This window comes from Electrophorus electricus, chromosome 23 (assembly GCF_041902795.1).
Source record: "Electrophorus electricus isolate QZ-2024a chromosome 23, ASM4190279v1, whole genome shotgun sequence".
Lineage (NCBI taxonomy): Eukaryota > Metazoa > Chordata > Actinopteri > Gymnotiformes > Gymnotidae > Electrophorus > Electrophorus electricus.
Genome location: NC_137519.1, coordinates 13460001 through 13480000, shown reverse-complemented (window position 1 = coordinate 13480000; position 20000 = coordinate 13460001). Strand labels below are relative to the sequence as shown.

General features: G+C 44.3%; 1 protein-coding gene across 2 annotated transcripts in view; it reads left to right on the top strand.

Moving 5' to 3' along the window:
* The window catches only part of tox3 (TOX high mobility group box family member 3), a 47463-nt gene that overhangs the window by 7135 nt on the left and 20328 nt on the right, over window positions 1-20000 (top strand). For both annotated transcript variants that reach the window (XM_035520718.2, XM_035520716.2), the window contains exon 2: window positions 19913-19978. In XM_035520718.2, the coding sequence (XP_035376611.1) occupies window positions 19913-19978 (66 nt within the window). The remainder of the gene's footprint in view (window positions 1-19912; window positions 19979-20000) is intronic.

The following is a 20000-nucleotide window of genomic DNA, read 5'->3' as shown; positions in this document are numbered from 1 at the left end:
GTTTCTAATGAGAGCTTCTCAAGAGAGTTAGCTGAGGAAGCAGACGTGATGTTGTTTCGGGTTTTCCTCGGCTAATGCGCATTTTGCTCTTGTAAGGATATTTCAGACCACGTCTAATGAATAGGTGTGTTGTTTTTTTTTTTCATCACTTCATAATATCAGCAGACCTGGGCTGTAATATTTTGAACCATCGAAGACATTGTTGTCATTAGTTGCCCAAACATGTCTTAAGAGGGCAACGTGTAACACAATGACAAATAATGAAAGTCTTGATTGTGATATAAAGATATGAATGCTAAAATAAATAAGGAGGTATCAAAGGCAATCCTAGCAGATACAGTGTTGTAGACAATGAAAAAACATTCACCATGCAGAAAGTTTCCACCTCGGGTTGATTTGACTTCATCTGTGATTCAGAAATGAAAGCTGAACCACGAGCTACTGTTAGCGTTACAGTGCTGGCACTCTGGGTAAGGTATAATAAGAGCTGAATGTGTGAGAGTGCCCCTGTACTGTGGTGAACTGAATGTCACAAAGCAGGGCTGTACTGAGTCGCTCATTGAAGAGACTTCCTCATCATATCATATTCCCTTCAGATGGATGAACTGAAATGAAATAAAGTGCTCATCTCTCCCTCGCTCGTTCTCTCTCTCTATCTCTCCCTTTCTCTATTGATCCTTGTCCTAGATGATCTTGGATTGTGATGCGATTGTGGTTCCAGGATGAGAGAGTGGTTCAGTGGTTGCATTTGTAGTCTTATATCCTATAACTATATCCCATATCCCATGAATGTCAGAGAGCGCGGAACGCCGTGGGGCTGAGAAGCTGTCCGGTTCAAAGGAAACACAGATAATACCCTTGTGTTCTGTGCTGCTCTATATGGCCAAGGCCTCTGCTATCAGCATTTCATACAACAAATATGAAGTATGTGTGTTGTGTGTGTGTGTGTGTGTGTGTGTCTGTGTTTGACTACTGCCTTTTCCACCCATTCTTGTGATTCACCTATGACCCGGCCCCCATATGATTGATTATCTGTATGGAGTGCTGTTGTGTGGCTGATAAATGTAATTATGCTAATCTGTAGTCGACACCCACCATTAACCAGATGAGATCAGCTATTACAGAGAACATCTTTACCCTCACTGTCTTTGATTAACCTGCTTCAAGCATATCTTCCCAAACCTGGGTCTTTATGCTGTTAGGCCAGTCTCCATGGTCTGGACCGACGCAAAAATAACCTTGAAGTCAATAAAGTGGAGTCAAATCTTATTGGTTCCACTGTCCTTCTATGGCTGAAGTGTCCTGCTCCTGTGTGATGTTCTGGATGTCAACCGTCCCTTTTATTTCATATCCCATATCCCTTCATTATAGTGCTCATTTTATCATCAAATGATAGAGTTCTAATATAAAACAATATTATTAAATTATGACAATGTGCATTCACAAGAAGAGGTTAATAGCCATTACACAAAAACAAACACATACGTCCCAAATATATGCGAGGAACAAAATACCCGAGGGCCTGTGGTATTCTCCAGCCATAGTGTTTCAAACCCTTGAAACCAAGGCAGGACAAAGCGACGTAACGAAAATGAGCAGACCGTGGTAATGACTCACAGAACAAATAACCATCAGTCTGTAGACTCCAGCTGAGATGCACAGATGCACACATGCTGAAACACACCATGGATGCTCACCACATCTCTGGGTTAGAGGGCTCGCAGGAGGCCAACCATGGCACCCCCCGATGGCGAGTTTAAGCTACTATCTTTGAACTTTGTGGCTTGGGAAGTGAATCTCTTGTGAATTGAATGAGTGGCAAGGAAAATCAAGGCCAGTCTGCCTGGTGTAGCATAGCCATACTTCAAAATGTCTAATGTAGCTTGTGTTTCACAAGTGACTGTTATGAAATGAATTCCGGCCACGCAGAGAGCAGGTCAGTTGGCCAGAGAAATTGCTGTGTTTTTACCACGTTTTATCACTAGATATCATTACGTTTCACACACACACTCATGTGTAGGTGCTTGTTTTGTGCGTGCGTGTGTGTTCGTGTTAATGTTTCGCAGAAGATGAGGCGAAGCAGAGAAAGGCATCATTGATTAAAGGCCTACAGAAGAGTGACACCAAATCGACTGTGCTGAACAAAGATTCAAAGGCTCTTCTTTGGCCCCATGGTGGTGGGTGGGTGGGGGGGGGGGTGTCGTCCTCCAAGATGACGGTTACTCTCCTTGGAAGCTCACAGGGAACAGGTTTGCATTGCACTGATGCCAGAGAGCCATTTGCAGGAGGTTTAGAATGTCCTTGTCCTTTTGTTGGGCAAAGACCGAGTGCCCCAGCTAGAATGCTGATTGGTCCGGAGATGATCCACTTATGACAAAAGCGGCCTGATAAGACTGACAGCGAACATTTCCACACATCGTTTTAGCTTCACTGAGTCGGGAAGCTCTTTCATTGCTTGGCTAGCACCCATCTCCATCAGAAAGGTATGGAAATGCTTTGCAGTGCCTAGCTTGTCCACTTTGAATGTGCTATGATAACAGTTCACTATATCTTTGAGAATTTCTATCTCATGAAATGTATGGTATTACATATGATGTGAGGTGTTACAGAAGGCCTGAATTGTGCCCGTTTTTAATTGCTATATTGTTCAGGATTTTATATTATCTTTTGTATCCGCTAGATATTTTGGCATCAAAATTGGTTATTCAGTCAAGTGTATCCCAGGAGATTGCTGTTACACGGCCAATGAATATATCCATCTAATTTTATCTCCAGTCCCAATAAACAGTACCAACACGTGTAGTGTTGTAGTGATGTAGTGATTTCCTGTGTCAGTGATCTTTTATGTCGTTTCTGAGACTATAATTGGACTAGCGATTGCACTCTAATTCTCATGACCTAAAACCTACAGAAGTGGAACGGAAATAAATGCATGTTCAGGGTGTAATCTAGGCTCCACTAGAACATGCCACAGGATTGGCTGAATGTTGTACAGGTTTCAGAAGCAGTAATGTTTTTACTTACCTCACTAGCACTAGCAGCCAGGCCCTTCCTTGCAGACATTTCTTCTAAAACAGCTGGCAAAATTAGCTCTATATTAGGCCTTTTAAAAAACATTTTTTGCTTCTCGCTATGCTTTCCTGGTTCATCCTGCTTTTCTTCTAGGAATATCAACTCTGATTTATTGAAGGAAACACTCTCGTTGCCCCAGGAATGGTGATTTTCTGTGCTTTTCTCTAAAAGCTAGTCGGTCATTTGTGAATGGGTGGCTCAGGAAACATTTCATCCCTTAAGTAATATTCCATTTCAAAAGCTGTGCTGTGATACCTGAACCCAAACCTCTAATACTCTTCATTTTGAAGGTTTAACCAGTGGTTAAAAACAGCCTGATCCACGGACACTTGTGCCTCTGCCCATAGGGAATGTTGGTTAATTAATGCACTACCTTACCAGCCCATATTAGAGTCTGTAATGAACAGATCTGGTGAAACATTGCCTGGTAAATGGATCAACTTTAACTGGATTCACATTCAAACCGTCTCTCCAACCTGAGATCAGATTGGCTTCATTTTCTACTTAAATGACTTTTCGCCACTCATTCACATATTTTGCCTCTTCATTTCACCAAGTCTTTGTTTTGCCCTCCATTAGCATTGGCATAGAGAGAGAGAGAGAGAGAGAGAGAGAGAGAGAGAGAGAGATGGGGACCTCTGCCCTCATTAATGTGGCAAGAGAATGAGACATCTGATATCATGCCTCAGATGATGAGGTGAAATCATTATTCTGAAATGATTATTCCATTAGTCCTTTGTATGGCTGCACTCTGTTCTGCTACACAGACCCACAATCCTCTGCGTCTGTTGCTTGCGTCTGTACGGGCTGACAAAAACAGCAGGTGTTCAAATACTAGTAGCAAAGAGTTCAGAGAAGGAGAGTAAATAAAAGGCTCATTTGAATGTGCAAACAGAAAACATTCAAATGAGCAGAGGAAGTAACATCTTTTTTCTGTTCCTCACTGTCAAAAGTTAGGCCACTTTCACATTAGTCATAGGCTTGGGTGAGGACCAGCCAGGGGCTTCTCTGTCGTTTCCATGGCCACTGCCACTCTCCCCTATTTATATTTTCTCATCCTGTGGTTCTTTGGGTTTTCCTAACCAGGAAGGTCTTCAGGCACAGCTGAGTGCTGTGTTATGGAAATCGGGTAACCATGTGTGTGTTTGCTATTGGCTTAGAGAGGTCATCAGTTACTGCTCCTTCATCTGGCCTCACCTCTCTCCCAGGGATGTCATATACCACGATGATTCAGTGGGATGATGCCCAAATCCCTCCTAATCCAATTCTACCCCAAGCACTGATACTGTGCCCATTCAAAGTCATCCTCACCCAATAAATAAACCTTAATAGTCTCCACAAAAAAAGCTAATATAAATTGGAAAAGCACCATCACCCTCTCTCAGGATTTTAATGGGATCTTTTATAGGAGTGCATTAGACTGATAAGAATAAAGACTCTTTGTTTTCCCCGGGAATGTAATTTGCCATAATTTATTTTAAATGAAATGTTAGATATTACACACTTTCTCTTTATCTTTCTCTCTTTTTATCAACCCCCCCCCCTTTGTTCCTCTTCTCATTTTTCGGTTGTCAGTCTCATTCTTGAGAGGATTTGCTTCATTTCCATGTATAAATTAAAGCCACACATCATCATCACCATCATCACCATCACCATCATCATATCAAAGCTCCGATTACAATGCCACCGATGGCTTTCTGCCCTTCACTACAAACCATGTCTCTAGTGTCAAACGTCTGGTTCTGTCTGAATCACAAAGTGCCATTTAAAAGCTGGCTGCGGTTATCCTTTGGGCCTAAGCCTGAGCAGAACTGGGCTTTTGGACTCTTAGTCCAAGGACACTCATTTCAACGGCCTGCAAGCTCATCCTGTCAGCTCTGCTTGATGGAACTACCCAGGGCAATCAATCATTTGACTACAGTGTGCTGGATGATAGTGACGTGGACACATGGAGGAGAATAGGGACCTTTCACATACATGTTTGCACTGTCTTCCGGTTGGCCAACCATGAAATTGTTTTCGTGTCCATGACTGCATGTTTTCCATTGTAATACAGCCCTGCAGGTTCTGAGAAGCCTGTGACGTCCACATCTCTTGGTTCTCCAGCGCCGTTCTTCATTAAGGTGGCTGAATGGAAGTGTGCTTGAGGTTGATTGTGTTGTAACGTGTTTTGACACATGTTCTCGGTGTGATGTTGAATGAAAAAAAAGAAGGGAGCAGAGTTATAAAACCAGAGGATTCAGCGAGCACTCCAGGGAAGAAAAGAAAAGATGATTGAAACAGGGCGCCTTTCATCGAAACATATGGCTTCCCTTAGTGATGATATTTATTTCACATGTGGAACCAAAGCGCGGAGTGCCTGCTTTGTAGATCGGCTTCAACAATCGTACAGTGATTGCTTCATCCTTGATGTGATTTTTATTGGTCTCAGAAGCATCCTTAGCAGAAACGCCCACCCATACCTCTCCAATACAGAGCAACTGAATGTTGCATTTAGGTCCTAATAAAGTCATATTAGAGCAGATGAACAGATGGCTCCCATCTGCAACTTATGGGGAAAGTATTGACGCATAGGGGAGGGGCAGTAGGTGTGCATACCCACTACCTGCCCATTTGAAACCAGGTGAGAGTTTAAGGAAGGTGTCCTTGGTTGTTTGCTAAACGAAATATGGTGGGAGGAGCTTTGTTAATTTGGCCAGCATTGTGGCGGTGTGGTCTGCGTCTATGGACAGACTGATATGTGAAGTAGAGTTTCCACACTGTTTCCACATAGGCCAACTGTGATGGCTACAGGCTTTGATGACTGTGCCCGTGGAACACTTTGAGAACTTTTACATTACATTACAACAGCAGTGTCTATAGGAAATGGTGCCCCTGCTGGTTGCTCCTAGTATTGCCACAAATAGAATTCCTGTTGAGAAAATGGTTTAAAACAATCCTGATTTATATTTTCCACAAAACACTGTTTAGAATCTGGATCAGAATGTTGTCCAAGTGCATTTTTGAAATCAGCTGCATCCAGTCCAGCTACATATGCATACTGCTAATGCCTGAAAAAAGCAACAAAACCCAAACGTTTACTGGGAGAGCTTTGAGCGTTTACTGGGAGAGCTTTGAGCGTTTACTGGGAGAGCTTTGAGCGTTTACTGGGAGAGGTCCGGTGCTTTATTCTGAGAGGCTTTATACTGAGGCCAGTAGGATTTTTTTTTTTTTTTTTTTTTTTTCAAAAGTTTAGGCTTTTAAGAGGAAGTTATTTGTTGACAGCCAGTGATTAGGACTCTGGATGTCTCTAACTACTGGTCAAACCGATCTGCATTGCAGATCGGCCAAAAGCACGAAGGCTCACACTCCTCATCCGTCAGCTTTTTTGAATGGACAAATTGCTCACAAGCATGGCTTCTCTCCCGGACGAACTTCCACCTTTCTTCCATCCATTTTTCCTTCCAGGCTCTTTCTCTGTATGGGACGTGGGCGAAGGATTACACAGTGTCGGCAGCATTAACTGGGCTTTGATTAAAGTGTCACAGCACAGTTTCCAAGGTTAACCAGTCATAATGGGAGAGTGTGAGAATAATGACACGCTGGGTGGTTTTATGAAAGCCCTCTCTGTCCTTTATCTGTTATCATGGCCTCATTTTCCAAAAGGATCAAAAAGGTCATTGTGAGATGTCAGAAAGGGGGTCACTCTGAGCGCTTGCCGTTAAGGTGATCTTTAATACACCGATGCTTTTGGGGAACAGGGTGCAAAATAGTCAGCAAGACTGAACCTTTCTCAGTCTTGTTTTTCCATTCACTTTTGCATTTGTTGAGTGTTTTAATATGAGATGCACACAGGATTCAATCCTGGAGTTAATGCAGGGGATCTAGAGATCATCTGGTCCTTGAGATTATCCCACAGAGTTCCCACCCTAATCTAGGACTCCAGGCTCTTATATTAAGAAGCTATTGAAGTACTTGATTAACAGGATTAGATATGTTAGATTAGGGTTGGAACTAAACTCTGCAGGGCGGTAGATCACCAGGACAACACTAGGGCATCTCTGGATTAAAGGATAGTGGCTGGAGTGTCATGTGTCCCTTCACTTTTTAAAAAAAAACATGCATTTACTCTGCAAGTAGTTGTTTAACATTGCAGTGCCTTTGTGTTGGGCCTTAAAGAATGGAAATGCCAGTATGTGTGTGTGTGTGTGCGCGTGTGCATGTGCGCATGCGTGTGTGTGTGTGTGTATTGTGTGTGTGTACGCCGAGTCCAGAGGTCTACGTTTCCCAGGGTTGCCAGATACAGCAGAACAGCCTTTTTTCTGGACGGTAGCAGTCGCCTCTCAATGCAGTCTCCCTGGGTTCAACAGAGTATTGTTTTATGACCATTCCCCCATAACTATCCCCCAATAAACCTCATAGGAGCACATTCATCGTCTCCTGCACTCCTGCTTCACATGTCAGATCATTGAAGAGAGAATTGGGGGAGGAAGATGGGGGTGGGGGGGGAATCACTGTTTGCATAAGCTACCTCCAAGTCCATAATCCTCTCTGCAGCGCCACCAGAGTGTTTGTGAGCCGTGTCGAAAAACGCGGATACAAAACAAAGTCATAATTGCGGTTAATGAGGCGCCTGACGGGAGTCAGAGATGAGCGATGAGCAGACCGTGACTGCTGTTTCTCTGGTGTTTGGTCATTTTTGCTCAGTCCCTCCAACAAGCAACAACACCCCCCCCCCCCCCAAACAAACAAACAAAAAAACCCCTAGAAGTGTAACTGAGACTGCGTGGGAACAGAAGGAGGCAGCTTCAGTCCACAGTGTATTTGCAGTGGAATAAATAACACAAGACTAATGTGATTCCCAATTGGTCTGTGCATAGGCTCGGAATAGAGCCTGAAGCTTAGTGTTAAAAAGCGTTTGAAAGAATCTATGAAACAGTAACCACTTTAAAACATTTTTAAATCATGTGATTTAAGATACTACAGTAGACAATGTGATCATTTTATTGGGATTTTTTGGGGGCATTTAATTATCTTGACCTGAACAAACAAATTTGGTTCTGCGTGGTGAGAAAAATATCTACCGAGAGATCATGTAGCTAATCTTAGAGACCCTTAAGTGTGAGATCACTTGTGTGTAATCTTACCTCTTCATCTGTAGAAGAGAGCTGTGTCTTATCTTTATGATTCAGCAATGGCAAGGTGTCTAATTTCGGCGAGTCTGCAGTCGGGGCACGTCTGTTCGCAGTGATCCTGCTGTAGTAAAATTGTTTTCAGTCTTATATCTGTGGCACTGCATTTGGACAGCACTTGAGTCTCATATTTGCAGTGCTGAAGTGGCAGAGTTAGCATCTAATCTAAGTCACTGTGAATTACTGAGTTACTCTAATCCGAGTGAGTGTGTTGCCACCATGTTTAATCTCTGTGACATTACGGTAGGGAAGTACTCGTGCCCACTCTCACTGATTCTGTAGTGGTGGCGTCTAATCTCCATGATGGCGCAGTGGGCGAGAGTGTTTGCGTCTGATGATTGCGTATCTGAAGGGCTTGCCATGGAGAGCTGCGATATTTGGAGTAATTCACAGGCGAGCGCGAGCACTTCAGGGGGATTCTGTCGGATGGCCACGAGGTTGAGAGCTAATTAGCGCTCTGAAAAGCCCATCAGTATCGCGCGCTAACTGGCCGGGCCCGCTAAACGTCCGTCATTCGGTACGCTTCGAAAGTTTCCCCTCCCGGTAAGGGCTCAGTAGATAGCAAATTATCTTCACGTTAATTGCTTGAAGGTGGAGACATGAAATAACAGGGCACATTTGTGTTCAATCTGCTGCATTTTTGCCACAACGTGAAGGAAACATTGTTAGCGGGAGTTAATTAACAAATATGAGTAACTGCTCCGTGCACATACTCAGCTGCAGTAAGCTCACAACAGGCGAGCCGGCATGCACTAACAACAAAGTGCTACATAAATCAAAGAGCTTTGCTCCGCCAAAGCTTAGCCCTTGGGAGGTACCTTAGTGTTTAATTAGAATCTAGAAGGATCTTGTTTTAAGTGTTGGGTGAGGGAGCCCTTGAATAACAATGACGAATTAGGCCCCAGAGCTCCTGCTGTGTGTTTTGGAACAGAGAAAACATTATATGCTGTTTCTACACAGTTAATAAATGCTATGGGAAGGGCATCGTGCCAAACGCACTCTGGTTCGCGTAGATCTGCTGGGCGATATTAAAGCTGGTATTACTGGCAGCTGCTCTGCCAAAATTAGTCAAGAGTGTTCATTTCAAAATTACCCAGATGGGGTTACACGGACTATATCGGTTTTACGAGACTATTTATGAAAGCCTTCTTTTCACAGCATAATATATAGGACTGTGTTGTTTAACACTGCTCAGCTAGTCGTAATTTGTGGACTTAGCTGAAATCGAAAATTAGACCAGCGTTCTTCTGGCTACAGAGACATCCAACCTAGAGGACATGACTGCACAAACTGTAATGCAGGCTCTAAAAATCCGACCAGTGCCTGGGAAACTTTGAATTCCATGTTCCAGACCCGCGTAATTGCCTGATCATTACCATTTAATGCCCAAAATGCTTTTAGCCGTCTGATGATTGCTCTGTTCCATGAGCCTTTGTTATAGACTTGCTTGTAGGAGACAGAACGCTGCCCACACCATGTTTGCACTGTGGTGCTGCATCAGCATATGATCATTAGTGCAGTCTAACAAAGGCAGAGACTGTCATCAAAGCCACAGAGATGGGAATGACTGACACTTGTAAGTGAAGCCTATCTTACAGTCATGCAGATGTGTCACAGACGGGCATATGGACTGCCTGTCTAGCTTGGCACCAGACACAGCCATCTGGCCCTAATTATCCCTTAAACATGCTTTGTTATACATGACAACTTTGATCTGACAGCATCTCCACCAGCGTGTGAAACTCAGTGCCTCTGGCAACAGAGTGCGATGACAGATTATACTGCATTGCATTGGTCAAAGGGAGTTTGATTTGAATATTGCTGGATGAAAGGCAGACCAGGGGGAAATAAGCCCTCACTTGATCTTTGGCACTGTCAATTTTCTGACCATTAACTGAGCGCAATTTTTATACTGACCCTTATAAAAGCAGCGATTACAGAGGCACACTGCAGAAAGATCGGCTCTGGGTGAAAGGGAATCTGGAAATAAGAATGCACCAAATAGCTGAAGGCAAATTTCCTGCAGGCCGCACGATCCCTTGAAGGAGTATTCATTTAGTTGACATGTGAAAAACCATCACGGTGTGAGCTAAAGATTTATTCATTATGCACTCCTGCCCAGTCTCCATTCATTCCTGAAGATAACTGTTCTAAATTTGGACGAAACGACTCGTGGTGAGTAAGCTCCTTCCCATTCAGAAACAGCATAGAGTCTTGACAGTCCTCATCAGACCTACTCGATTGAGTTGATGTCTTTAGCAGAGGTGAATTACGAGAATGAAGTCTCCCTCTAACGCTCCGTCTCCGTCCGTGGTGCCAGGTGACGGAACGACCCGCTGTGCTGGGGTCGAGTTCTGCAGGAGCTCCCGACGGTCTGCTGCTGACCCGACACACTCCAGCGGTCTGCTACAGACTTGACTTGGCCAGCTATTGTCAGTAATTGCCCGAGCGATCTGTCATGAGGCTGAGGTATTGTGTGGACTGGAGCTAAGCATGCTAAGAGTGGACTACACGCCAGGTCTCTGCGGGCTTCTTCCCTGCGACAGAGAGCCAGGAAAACAGGTCAACCATGCTGGCGTAATGAAGACAGATGAGCATGTGGAGGTGTTCGCCTGTACGGAGGAGGAAAGACGCCAAGCCAATGGGCTGGTTGGCGCAGCCATTTATTTCGGTGCCGCACACTCTCTCGTTGGCCTTAAGCTTGGTGTGAGACTCCAGCGCAGGATATTTCATTGATCTCACTGTAATCATTGATCTCATAGAGGTGCAGTGACAGTAGCTAAAACTACTACCAGCAAACAAGAAGCATATGGAGCTGAATGAAGAGCTTATCGGTGATGAGGGTGTTGACTCTTCAACGGATATTGTGAGATCAGCAATATTGAAAGTAGAGCATATCATTTTTGCAGTACAAAAAATAGAAAAAAATAGCATCACCTCCAACAATATGTATATGGCATTCGCTTCATTATTCTAGGTCTACCATATAAACTCTATCAAAGTTAAAAAAAAAAAAAAAAAAAAGTATTTTCCTGATTTTCTGAGTTTGTTAAAGTCATTTTATCTGCTACTTGGAAAGATGGAAGAAGTTACTGTTTCATGTTTAAATGTGAAAAGTTAAAACTTAGAACCCAGTCCTTGGGCTGGCAATGATTGACGTGCACATTAGTGGCACACCTATACTTAGCTTGATTTTATCCTCCAGGAAACCAGCACGTAGAAAGGAATGCTTCCAGTTTTGCTTGCTGTTCAGCATCACCGTCTCACAAAAAAATGATTTCCACTTAAAAGTGGGTTTTCTTTCCATAATAAGTGCTTTGCTTCCTAAAAGGAGTTCCTTCCATCCAGCCCATAAATGAAATCCCCCCCACTCCAAAAAAACACAGCACAGTTCCAGTAATTCTTTATTCTGTCATATTTTGCATTTCCTTTGAACTTTCTGCCTCCGTGCATTCAGGAAAGGAATAATTTTACAGTGCAACTGAATGAATCCTCAGTGTGCCTTTGTTCCTGAGCTCTCTAAAAATGTCACCATAATGACAAGAAATGAATGGTGAAGATTAGGCATTGTAATTTCCCCCTGACGCTGCCGTCATAATCTCACTGTTCTTTTGAAATGGGAAATGTTTAAGACGACAGCTCAGGTGTAAATGTAGAGGGAATAAATGAACAACGCACTCAGAAGCAATTGCTCTAGTCAGCAAGTAGAAACACACCCTTGCAAACACAGAGCTGTCAAGCCGTTTAAAAGCTTATTCTGCTGTGAGGTTGTCAGTTAAATATGAGGAGCTAGTAATTGATATATGGTTGATACTTGAATGTGTTGAAGTTGAATAGCTACACCTGTCGTTCTGACTGTAAACCCTCTGCTCGGGATCTGAAATTCGAAACGAAATCAGTATCTCCATGTAACAGGTGAAAAAGGTCTTTCATTACATGTGCTCGTCATGCTTGTACTACTGCCAAAAAAACAAAATTACCAAAAAAAAAAAAAAGCTAAGTGCCACATCAAAGCTAGATCAAACATCTACGTCGCCGTGGTCCATAACTTACACTAATTAGCTCCAGTCGCTCTGGTAATCTGGCCCACGACCTGTTGAAGCTCCAACTGTGGCAGTGCTTTCGGCAGGCTCTTCTGTCAGGAGCGCCGAGCTACGCAGCCACAAATTGGAATGTGGCACAGGTCTGGGAAGGCAGCCAAGATTTAAATTAGACAATAACCTTTGCCCCCCCCAGCTAACTCCCTGCAGCTGTAGGCTGATCCATTTGTTTAATACACTGAAGCCCTAGCAGAATAATGGACTGATATATGATTCAGCTCTTAGCAGTTTGTGTTTCACAGATTTATAGAGACCGAACAACTGGCTGGCGATGTACCGGCTGTGGTCTTATCAAAAGGGCAATAAATGGGAACCGGGGCAGCTATGGGTGGGGGTTGAGGGGTCCTGTAGCGTGGGCTTTTTGGGCTCACGCTAACGTGCGTTAGTGGCTTGTGTGCAACGAACAAGAAATTGAAGATGGAGATGGATAACATCAAGGGGAGATGGGTTTCGCTGTTCAGTGAGCGCAGTGTATCAAAGTAGCGTTCAGAAGAGCTGCACTAAAACTGGTCCAACTAGACACATAATGCTTTTTGAGGACGAGTGATTCCTCTTTAAAAATGGCCTCTTTGAAGTGATTTGAAGACTATTTCTGACAGAGCTGTACTCACATTTAAGATGTGCAAGATTGCTCGTGTGTGAGATCTTGCTTGCATGTGTGTCTGCAAGTGTGCGTTTGCTTGTGTGTGGACAGGCTTGTGGACAGGCTTGTGTATATATGCGTGTGATCGTGTTTGTGTGTGTGTGTGTGTAAGCGTGAGAGACGTGTGTGTGCGTCTGTGCCACCGTGCCACTCTTTTTGAATTCCTGAGCTAATGCCTCTGCACCCTGCAGGCTCAAAGGTGAAAGTGTGGTCAGTGTGAGCCGTCCACAGGCATGAGCGAGCAGAGGGAAGCTGCCCCACAGTGGGCTGCTCTGGCCTGCTCTGGTAGAAGGCAAGCAGAAGGAGGTAACGTGGGTCTGCATCACTCAGCAGGTGTTTAGACATGACAAAGTGACCTCGCTGCCAAGGCTGTGCCTGTTACACCACAGTAACAGATGCCCGGGTGATGGGTGCCAGCTGATGTCATCGAGATCATTCCAGCTTGGCACTTCTACCCCCGTCCCACTTTTGAACGAGCTGGGAATGAGATATGGGAATGAGAGGAGCAACTTACAGATTCCATGTTTACGTTTGATGATCTGAAGTCAAATGGTTCAAATGGCCTTTGCTCTCACCAAGCTGTTGACTATGGTACTTTGTGACAATGAATGTGATCTGGCTCTAAAATTAAGCTCTGGTGTATTTGGCACCACTTGCTGTAAGTATCTTGTTTGTTTTCAAGGTGCCTAGCAGTAGTGTTTGCTGTTCTCCAAACATTAACTGAGGATTCGGAACCTATTTGAAGAATTCTTGTTTACATATTTTAAACATTGTGCCAATTATATATGGAGAGAGAGAGAGAATGAGAGAGAGAGAGAGAGAGAGAGAGAGAGAGAGAGAGAGAGAGAGAGAGAGAGGTGTTGTGGTCAGGTCTCTCATTGGTCAGGAGGTCTTTCACAGGGTTATGCAATGTCTGTCTGTTCTGATTGGTACCTGTAATAGGTTAACCAATCACAGTCACCAATCTCTCTTCAGCAGCATACCATAAACCATTCAACCACAGCATCTCATAATCCATTTAGCCACCTTGCTGCGTGTTGTGTTTGGCTCAGTTATGTCATGCCTGCATGCGTCTGTTTGAATGGGATGATTTAAGGCTGTAAGGCAGAAATGTACCTGTCTGCTCCGGCAACCAGAACACAAGTGGAGCACAGGAATAGGTGCATTTTTTATTACCTGGGTCAATTTCATATCACGCCCATGCCAGGAATCAGACAAAGGATGATCTCCAGTTTCATCCTGGACTCTCCAGTTACCCACGCTCACTTAAGCAAATGTGTCTCACACCTGATGCCTGAATTCATTTGAAAGAGAGGTTCTTATATAGCTAAAGTCTAAGGATTGAAGGCCGGAGGTTAACATGAAATAAATGAAGCTACTGTGCTTTGGGGGAGCCTGGTTTTGTTAAAACTACCATCATGGGTTCAGCAGTGTTGAATAACTTTGTTGATGAACTTTGCTGTTGCTTTATATTTAAGAGCTGATATCACACGCTCTTTAACTTGTGTGTACTGGTCCTCAGTGGTAGAACATAGAGAACACAGAGAACATACTGTTATAGGCGATCAGCAGTTTAAAAAGGAGAACTGAACCAGTTTTAATTGGACTGTCGAGGGTTAAAGTGCCTCCTTTGTGAAGAGAGCTCAGGAGGAATGCACAGTTTGGGGGTGGGAGGGAGATTGGAACATCCTTTGAATGAAACTGTCAACTGCTGCATCCAGATACACGATAACATCAGTGCTTTTCTTTCTCTTTGTCACATGGGTTCTAACTCTCAAATGACACGCAAACAAACTCATCCTTCCCCCCTCCCTCTCTCGCTCTTCTTCTCTCTATCTGTTTGTCTCTCTTCAGCCCATTCTCTCTGTTTAGTTTTCCACTGTGGGTTTGTTTGGAGAAAGGAGAGGAGTGAGTGTAAAAGAGGGAGGGAGGGAGGGAGAGAGAGGGAGGGAGGGCGAAAGAGAGATAGAATGTTGTAAAATAGAGCAAAGGAGAGAGAGTGACTCATGTGAAGTTTCTCACAGGAAAGCTGTAGTCTCTTGCTGGGTTCAGGGCTGGTGTGTAATGATTTGAGCTCTAAACTGAGTTTTAGCAATCGATTTCTCCTGTGGATCAAAACAACTCAGCTTTAACTCTCCGCGTGGTCCTGTCGGACCAAAGAGTGAGCTTACAAATGTACTACTGTGTGTATGTGTGTGTGTGTGTGTGTGTGTGTGTGTGTGTGTGTGCACTCCACATGATACTGTCTGCTGCTTGGGAACAGTCGCTGTGATCTGTGATGGCCAGGTGCATATGCTCTGTGCTGTATTGGTTTGTAAATGAGAGTACATTTAGTCTGGAGAGACCCCTGAAATCAAAGACAGCATCCACTGAGCCTCATTCTACCCACAATGCAACTGAGGTTACCGCCGCCCTTCCATTCTCAGCCCCAACCAATGAGAGGCCTTATTTTGGCAGTCTGCCATATCATGGAGCAAGGTAATAAAACAAAAGGGTGAGTGAGTGAGTGAGTGCATCAGCACTAGCCTTCTGATTTTGCAAGAGCACACTGTTCTGGAGTCAGCTTGGCACAGAAATCACTGTACCATCAAGAGTGCAAGGCTGACCACAGTTCAGCCTGTAGGTATTTTGAAACGAGCAAGCGTCATCTTCAGTACATGCAGTGCAGTCGATAGCCCAAGGATAACTACCATATTACTACACTTCTCTTCCTTTCCTGGCCTGCAGTCAGTGACAGTGGGGGCCAGGGCCAGTTTCTGCGCTCACTGGCAGAATCAGTGCGACGTTGAGGGTGAGGGAGTGTCACTGTGCTGCAATATTGTTCACGCCTGGGGGGTGGTTTCAAATTATTTGGTGCATTATAATAGATGCCAAGCAGTTTATTTCCCCACAGACATGCACACATAAGAATGTGCCTGCACTCGGGTTTATGAAAGCCTGTGAATCCATAGCATAAACAAGGCAGCAGCTCTCCGACTGAACACAGAGCAGGATAATAACGCACAGGCCAACGCACAGGCTTTCGCCACAGATTCGCGCGTGTCACGGGCTGTAATTCGCAGCTATGAACATGCACAATGATGTTTGGTGGTGTAGAGATACACATCTGTGGCTCGGAAGGTGGGTGGACGCGTCACGCAATGTACTTGCTGTTTTGTGACCTCAGACATGTTTAGAAAGATTTAATGTCTGACCTCTGCCCTGTGCTCTTCAAAACATTACAGTTATATTCAGGAACGAATGGATTTGCTGTTAGCCAGAACATGTTGGCTTTCAGCATGGATCCGAGTGGGCCAGTTGTTAGTCAGTTCGGGCTGTGATCCCCGCTTGTTACAGTGCGGTAATGAGGTGCTCCTCGTTCTCTCCTCCTCCACTTAATTACAGAAGCCTCGTTGTCTGATCTGACTCACTTCCTCATTTTCCTTCCCTGTCACTCACTTTCCCTCTTCCCCCAAACAACACCCACCCCTCCCCATGTCTGCTTTGGCGTCCAGTTCAGACCCGCTCCCTGTGTTCAGTAGTGTTTACACACTTGCTAAAGGTTAGGGTATGAGAATGTAGTCTTTGTGGTATTTGTAATATAGTAATATATATTTGTAATATGTATTATTATTATTATTATTATTAACAAACTCCACAGTCCTATTGCTGACATCTCACGTCTCATGTCCTCCACCTCATCAACCACTTTCATGTTTCTGAGCTCTTTGTCTTCCACATTCAATGACAAGTATGGTTGCACTGTATGTTTGAAAGGTGAATTAGGGAAGTGGCCTCTTTCCTGTGGTTAATCTGGTCTTGGTGTTTGTTTTGTGTGCAGCAGTTAATATTCATGAGGTTTGTTAATATTCATGAGGTTTGGGATCTGCATGTATGAGGGGCGGGGGGATGAGGAGGGCTTTCACTCAGCAGGCAGTGGCACTGAGGCTGGGCTGAATGCTGATCATCTGAATGAATAACTTAAGGCCTGGAGCAATGGCAGTTTACAGTTTACACACACACACACACACACACAGCCATGCTCACATACACACTGATAACATACACATACACATGTATGGACATGTATAGATACTATTTCTCATACGCACACACACACACACACACACACACAGATATATGCATGCATACACATATTCCACATAGCATGTTCTCTCTCACACACACACACATACCGCACATGGGATACACATACAAGTACACACATGACAAACAAATACACTCACAGACCACACACATACTGTTTGCTGTTTGTCTCGCGGCTGCACTGCCATTAATGATGAAATGAGGTGGACACTCCCCTCGCGTCCTCCCACAATGCACAGTGTGAGCGCGCCCCGTCTTTCCATTGTGCATGTTTTATTCTTCAGTCTCATTTGCCTTCATTGGAAGAGACACAGAGACAGGTCTATCTGCCCTGCCATCAGGGCCCTGGGGGGATAGATAGGGACATTTCTGGACTGCAGCTTCGAGTTTAAAAAATCCAGAGCAGACCGGCACTCTGCTGATAACAGAATACTGCAGGACAGAACACTGCAGACAGCTAGTGAGAGAGGAAAGAGAGAGAGAGAGAGAGAGAGAGAGAGAGAGAGAGATGGGAGAGGTAGAGAGAGGGGGGAGGGGTCAAGGGGAAGAGGTAGGGAGTGATAGACAGAGGATGAAAGAAGGCAAAAGGGAGGAAGAAGAAGAAAAAGGGAATGAGAGAGAGAGAGAGAGAGAGAGAGAGGATGGCAGATGAAATAACTGGTTCAGTGAGAGCATAATGTAGAGGTTCATTTAATCGCTTTTCTCTTCTGGACAGATGTTCAGCTTATTGTTGAGGTTTTTGGATGTATGTGTGCATGAATGTGTGTGTGTGTGTGTGTGTGTGTACGTGTGTGTGCGCATGTGTATGTATGTGTTTATTTAATCGCTTTTCTCTTCTGGACAGATGTTCAGCTTATTGTTGAGGTTTTTGGATGTATGTGTGCATGAATGTGTGTGTGTGTGTGTGTGTGTGTGTATGTGTGTGTGAGCATGTGTATGTATGTGTGTGTGTGTGTGTGTGCATGCATGGTCCTCTTTACAAAGCACAGTGAGGTGAAAGCTTGGATCAGCTGAAGCCACCTGCTCTACCAGATGCTCTGAGGTGTGCGTGTGTGTGTACATGTGCAAGTGTGTGTATGTGTGTGTGTGTGTGTGTGTGTGTTTGCTTTGTGTGTGTGTCTTTGTGTGTTTGTGTCTGTTTGTGAGTGTTTGCAGATCACTGTAGCATTTTGACATTAACATTTAAGCTCATTCTCATTCTCTCTCTCTCTCTCTCTCTCTCTCTCTCTCTCTCTCTCTCTCTCTCTCTCTCTCTCTCTCTCTAGGGCATAAACTAATTAATGGATACCATTCGCAGTTGATTAGCTACAGTTCCTTCGGTAATTACATTCACGTACTAACCACTCAGAAGGAAGGCCGTAACAAAACAGCAAAATAAAGAAATAAATGTTCTTCTCTTTCACCCCTGATCTGAGTTTGGTTCTGCTGTTGTTTGCTCTCCCTGAGAAGGTAATTAAGCAAGAGTCCTGATTCTTCATCTCTCTGTGAACAGTGTAGTGGGAGTGAGTTTGTCAGAGAAGAGACACTGCCAAAGAAAAAACTGCTGAAGCAGACTTGCGATTGTGTGTGTGTGTGTGTGTGTGTGTGTGTGTGTGTGTGTGTGTGTGTGTGTGTGTGTGTGTGTGTGTGTGTGTGGCTTGGTCACTGAGGGTCCCAGTGTTCTTGAGATCTGCTCTTCTACCTGCCATTTGTACATACTGTGTTTTTTTCAAGGGTAATTATTTAAAAATTATTAAATATAATAGATAAAAATTATTTTTTTAAATGTACAGCACACACACAAATAGCACAAAAAAATATTCATAGGACCTCTAAAGGGGCATGTAAATTTATTAACACAGCCAGTAAAATAACTAGCAAGAAAAGATCAGTTGTCATCTTCCATTCATCCTCATGTAGTACTGCAGTACTTGTCTGTTGTATTTCTTTCAAGAGATGTAATTATGTATTTTCATACTGTATCAAAAAAGGTGATTCATGATATACACACACACGGTTTAACCGATGATATGACATTCATGATTTACACACAATACAAACAAATGTCTTTTCTTTTCACGGTGCCTAAAATAAATGAGTGTCTTATTTTTTTCTTTATTAAGTGCTGGTCCGTTCAGCGGCAAAGAACACCGGTTCAAACCACAGCCGTCACGTGTGCCTCTCATTAAGCCAAACGCCATTAGCCTGTAGGAACTGTAAGCTCGCGTGTGCAACAAGCTGACATACGCACAAGTGCTGCGTGTATGGAAATGCATACCAAAGGCCTTGCAAGTTTCGCACCTGTTTGAGGTGATTTCCAAACTGCCACACTATGTCCAGTCTGCTCCACTGCTACTGTAATCCACCTCCTTCCTGGTTCTCAGCTTTTTTCCCTCCCCTCTCTTTCTCTTCTTTTTCTCTCTTCCTCACCGCTCCCCTGCTGGACGGCCGCACACGCTAAGGCCCGGACCAGCCGCCAGCGGAGGCTGGCTCTGCGCCCTTCCTCCGGAGGTCTGAGCATTAATAACTGCAAATTTCTGCTCACTCGTCTTTGTAATGCAAAGTCAGACTGGGCCGGACCGCCGGACCGCCCCCACACCTCCCTCTGGGTATGGCAGAACCGAGCCATGTGGTCGGGACCGAGAGCAAATCATCATATACAAATGCTGCTGGGAAAAAAATAATGACACTTCCAGAACCCCTCCTCTCTTTTTTTTTGACATTTCATAACATCCCTGCTGTTCCTTTCCTCCTGCTGTCATGGTAACCTAACTGTCCACTCAGTTACAGGTACAACCGTGTTTGTCTCGGCGCGCGGACGCCATCTAACTGTTTTCTTCCCCTTTGTGTCTCTGTTGCAGTTCGGGAACAACAGCAGCTACATGAACATGGCAGACGCCAGCAGCTCTCTGTTCACAGGCGTTGACGTAAGTGCCTCCTCATTCCCGC